General features: G+C 41.6%; 1 protein-coding gene across 1 annotated transcript in view; it reads left to right on the forward strand.

The window, feature by feature from the left end:
- Positions 1-4,458, forward strand: part of LOC109524800 (nucleoside diphosphate kinase A2-like) — a 6,473-nt gene extending 2,015 nt beyond the window's left edge. Inside the window, exons 2-5 of the mRNA XM_019884902.1 lie at positions 1,661-1,793; positions 3,821-3,922; positions 3,997-4,109; positions 4,190-4,458. Coding sequence (XP_019740461.1) covers positions 1,665-1,793; positions 3,821-3,922; positions 3,997-4,109; positions 4,190-4,304 — 459 coding nt within the window. The 5' untranslated portion in view covers positions 1,661-1,664 and the 3' untranslated portion in view covers positions 4,305-4,458. The remainder of the gene's footprint in view (positions 1-1,660; positions 1,794-3,820; positions 3,923-3,996; positions 4,110-4,189) is intronic.
- The last annotated feature ends 364 nt before the right edge of the window (positions 4,459-4,822 follow it).

Genomic DNA, 4,822 nt, shown 5'->3' on the forward strand with positions numbered 1-4,822 from the left:
TATATATAAATTTATTTTATTTTTATTTATTTTGACTGTTTGAATCGAGAAACGTTTTCACAGCTCAAAATTAATGTGTCATGTCACGTTGGTGATTAGTTTGCGGAGCGTTAACACTCCCAGAGATCACGTCACTCGCGTCATATGAGCAGAACAACACATTTATTTAGCCTATTTGAGATTTGAGTGCAGTGTAGGTAGTAAACGCATTTCAAAACTAGCGATGTACAATAAGCGCAAAGTTTATCAGCAGCAATGGAATGCAACATATCAAATGGAACAATGATCGGTGCATTATTATTAATTATTAGACAACGGTATCTGCCGTGAGCATTAAAATCCCCATGTACTGTGGGCAAAGCAAATGACCACAAAAGTCCTACCCTGTGTCATCCTGTTGCACGCACATCCCCTGCACTGCATGCATCTCACCGCAAGTCATCTGTCCATCCGTGAACCTCTTATCCTCAAGTGTTGGGGGGTTAAAAGCTTAATCTTCACTGTCGTGTCCCAGCAGATGTCGGTCAGTTTATGCAGTATCAAACGGCAGTTTCCAATAGATTAAATAAAAAATCCCCATCAACTTCAGAGTGGTTGACACAGTCCAAATCCTCGCTTTCTACATTTACCACCACTAGTTTTAAGTCCACATTTGATAGCCGAGAAAGTTCCCTTACCCATAATGCACTGTGTCAGCCGGATATTTGTAAGTGTTCTATTTTGCAGGTGATGAATACAATATTGTCTTTTTTTGTTGAGCGAAACAGCCAAATCACCTCACAGTGCAGAGGTGCAGGGTTCGATGTGTGGAGTTTGCATGTTCTCTCAGTGCCTGCGTGGGTTTTCTGCGGGTACTCCGGTTCCCTCCCACATTCCGAAAACATGCATAGTAAGACAACTGATCACTCTTACATTGCCCATAGGTATGATTCTGAGTGCCCTGCGATTGGCTGGCCACCAGTTCAGGGTGTACCCTGCCCGCCTACTGCCCGAAGACGGCCCGTAACCTTCGTGAGGATTAAGTGGTTTCAAATAATTGATAGATTTAAAGGAAGGTTTTAACCGTCTGGCAGGCGGACACAGAACTGGAGTGCCTTCGCCGTATGTATCGACAGGAGCATTAAAACACGTACTCGCGGCGTGCGACCGTATGAAATTTTAACCAGCACACGTTGGGAAAAAATGGGCGCATTTGCGAACATATTAGGCGCACTGTCGAGTCCCTGCTGTTACTTGAACCCAAAAGGTATGGTTGTTTCTCAGGAACAATGGTTCCGGGTCAATTAGACCTGGGAAACTCACATCTGATATTTTTGGCTCCGTGTGACCTGTATCTATTTTGATATTATTTTTTTGACAGTCTGAATGGCTGAATTATAATTTCTTGGTCGTCTTTTTTTTTTATGCACATTAAGGTCACTTTGTGGACATATTTTCGTTCACACTGCAAACTGATTGAGGTCACATTTAATATGTAAAGTGAACACAAAATCGGAGTTCACGAAGGAGAAAAAAAATCTGAATTGACCATTAAGACCCGCATTATGAAGCTTGGAGCTCAAAGAGCGGCTAAAATGTTTAGGGCTGGTATTTCAAAGTATATAATATTCACATACTTGAATTTTTTGGTGATTTTTCTTCTTCCTCCGCCTCCTCCCAGAGTCATGGCAGAGCAGAAGGAGCGCACCTTTATTGCCATCAAGCCTGACGGCGTGCAGAGAGGCATCATCGGGGAGGTCATTACGAGATTTGAGAGGAAAGGTTTCAAACTTGCGGCGATGAAAATGCTTCAAGTAAGTCAATGCTTGACCTGTCATGCATGTTCTCTTCACACGTTTCATATTCTCATGACGGACTTCTAACACTTTTAACTGATTCTACAATAGTTACGAGATTTTTAGTCAAGTATGTTGTTGGTGCTGAGTGACTGAGTGAGCCGATTAGCAACCAAGTCTATTTTTGATCCTCGGATCTGAGATAATCTGAGTCAAAGCCCTTCCTTTTTGTACCAGTGGGTTTAAGTGTTTATCAACGGCAGAGTAAGCAAGTAAACAGCAAAACTTTTTGTTTGTTTTGTGAATGTTAATGTTGTTGTTGTCCGGTGTTGACACTTGTGCCATTAATGTGGAATTTAGGGCAGTAGGTGAGACTGAAGTCAGTCTTGTTAGACTGTATAAGGATTCTTCATGTAAGTGATCTGCAACATGAAAAATTGCAGTCCATCCTGATAATTTTCTTATACACACACACCCACACACCATATTTTCCAGATTATAAATTGCCCTGGAATATAAATCGCACCAGCCACACAATGCAAAAAGGAGAAAAAAACCATACAAGTCGTACTGGAGTATAAATCTCATTTTGGGGGGAAATTTATTTGATAAAAATCCAACACCAAGAACAGACATGTTATAAGAAAGGCAATTTAAAATAAAAATAAAATGGAGAACAACAGGCTGAATAAGTGTACGATATGATAATGTTACATGACGCATAAACAACGAACGGAGAACGTGCCTGGTATGTTCACGTAGCATATTAAGTTATTCAGATAACTATAGCATAAAGAACATGCTAGCAAGTTTACCAAACCATCTCTGTCTCGCCAAATCACTGCATTCTGATGATGACACGCTCTGTGGCACTCTAAGCTCAGTGACTACTTCCATCTGAGAACGTCCAGTTTGAAGCATCATAATGGTAAGGAAGTGTTGATCCGTTGTTCGGTGTCGTCTTGGTCTCATGATGTCAAAATGAGAACAGCATGATGAGGGCGACTGTTTAAACACCAGCTCGAATTGAAACAGGACATTTATTTGTCGATCAGGATCAAACACCTGTCGTGAATTTTGCCGTTAAGTTCCTCGTGAGAGAACGGCAACTTGTGCAAAAAGGACTGAAACATCGAACAATTGGAAATGTGCATTCAAAAGCTCAGAGAAGGTCACATTTAATTCACATGTAAAGGTTTGAATGCATTGTAGGCTTGTCCAAAATTTCACCCGAAAGCCAAATAACCCTAACTGTGTGTGTAGGCATGTTCATATAGATAGCACTTCCACAACAGCTGCAGCTGTCACAAAGCACTTTGCAGAACATTGAACATAAAATAGCAATAACATCATACAACAGAACAAATAACTAACAGCCGTGCAAGGACTTTCATGAAAACACGGTACTATATTTATATTTTAAGTTGCAGTCTGTGCGTGTGCGTGTGCGTGTGTGTGTGTGTGTGTGTGTGTGTGTGTGTGTGTGTGTGTAAATTTGTATATATATATATTTTTTTTAAACAAACACTTGTTATGAAAGGGCATCACGGTTGGCGACTGGTTAGCACGTCCATCTCACAGCCCGAGTTCAAATCCGGCCCCCGTGTATGCTTGGGTTTCCTCCCGCATTCCAGAAAAATGACCGATATGTTAATTAATCACTCTAAATTGTCCCTACGCGCTTATTGTTCTTGTGAGTTGTTGTTTGTGTATGTGTGCACTGCGATTGGCTGGCAAACAGTTCTGCCGACTGCCCACAGACAGCTGGGATAAGCTCCAGCATGCCGGCAAACCCTCGAGGATAAAGCGGTTCAGATAATGGATGGATGGATGGACTTTTTAAAGATTAAATGCAAATGCATTTAACCTCAAACTTATTTACAACTTAACTGCACGTAGCCAGTGATTCTTCAATGTACCACCAGAGGGAGCCCACGTACCAGTACCCATCCCACATTTTGAAAATCAATGGTGTGGTTCAAGAGAAAATTTAAATGGTCAGAATACTTCCTCAGCGCACTGGCTGTACCCATTCATGCTTTCAGGCTTCGGAGGACCTGCTGATGGAGCACTACAGTGACCTGAAAGAACGTCCATTTTTCCCGCACCTCGTCAATTTCATGAGCAGTGGTCCGGTGGTTGCCATGGTGAGACCCGTAATAAAGAGCCACGAATTCTTTACTTTGATGGTCAAAATTGTTTATTTATTTTTGAACATTAGGTGTGGGAAGGCAAAGGGGTTGTTAAGACCGGCAGGGTGATGCTTGGTGAAACCAACCCAGCAGACTCAAAACCTGGAACAATTAGAGGAGACTTCTGCATTGATGTTAGCAAGTAAGTGTTATTTACCCGCATCGTGGGTATAGTCTCTGGATCTCGTGGTCTTATTTACATTATTTTTTTGTGGTTAACAGAAACATCATCCATGGAAGTGACTCAGTTGAGAGTGCTACAAAGGAAATTGCCCTGTGGTTCAAGCAAGAAGAGCTGACTTCCTACACAAGCTGTGCCTCCAGCTGGATCTACTGAGCACTGTCCTCAAATACCCCTTATCCATTCTACCTTCAATAGAAATAGTTGTTTCAGACTGTACTTTCAGGGTGCATTTGTCTTGGTAACATTCCATTTGATGTGCTGATGACATGGTCCAATTTATACTGCAAAATAAATGGTGCAGACTAAATGGTGTCATTTATTGCTGGGTTGAGTAGATAACACAGGGCTCCAGACAGTTTTTTTTTTAAACTAGGAGCACAGTCCCCCTTTTAAGCAGGAAATTTGAGGGGCACCAGTCGAAAATTTTGAGGTGCACACTCAATGTAATGCGGTATGTAATGTTTGCATGCACTTAAATGTGAGCCGGGGTTACACGACTGCTCCACGGTATGTTAGCACCCTCTGCTGGTGAAGGTCTGAGACTACAGGCATTTGACAACAGACCAGTTACGTTGTTTGTCAGATGTTATTGTAAGCAAGAAATATCATTGGTACCAGCATGTTCAAAATATGTACACAGTATTTATGCTTTACGTAATTAGACAAAGATC

This window comes from Hippocampus comes, unplaced genomic scaffold (assembly GCF_001891065.2).
Source record: "Hippocampus comes isolate QL1 unplaced genomic scaffold, H_comes_QL1_v1.1 scaffold120, whole genome shotgun sequence".
In the NCBI taxonomy this organism is placed as follows: Eukaryota; Metazoa; Chordata; class Actinopteri; order Syngnathiformes; family Syngnathidae; genus Hippocampus; species Hippocampus comes.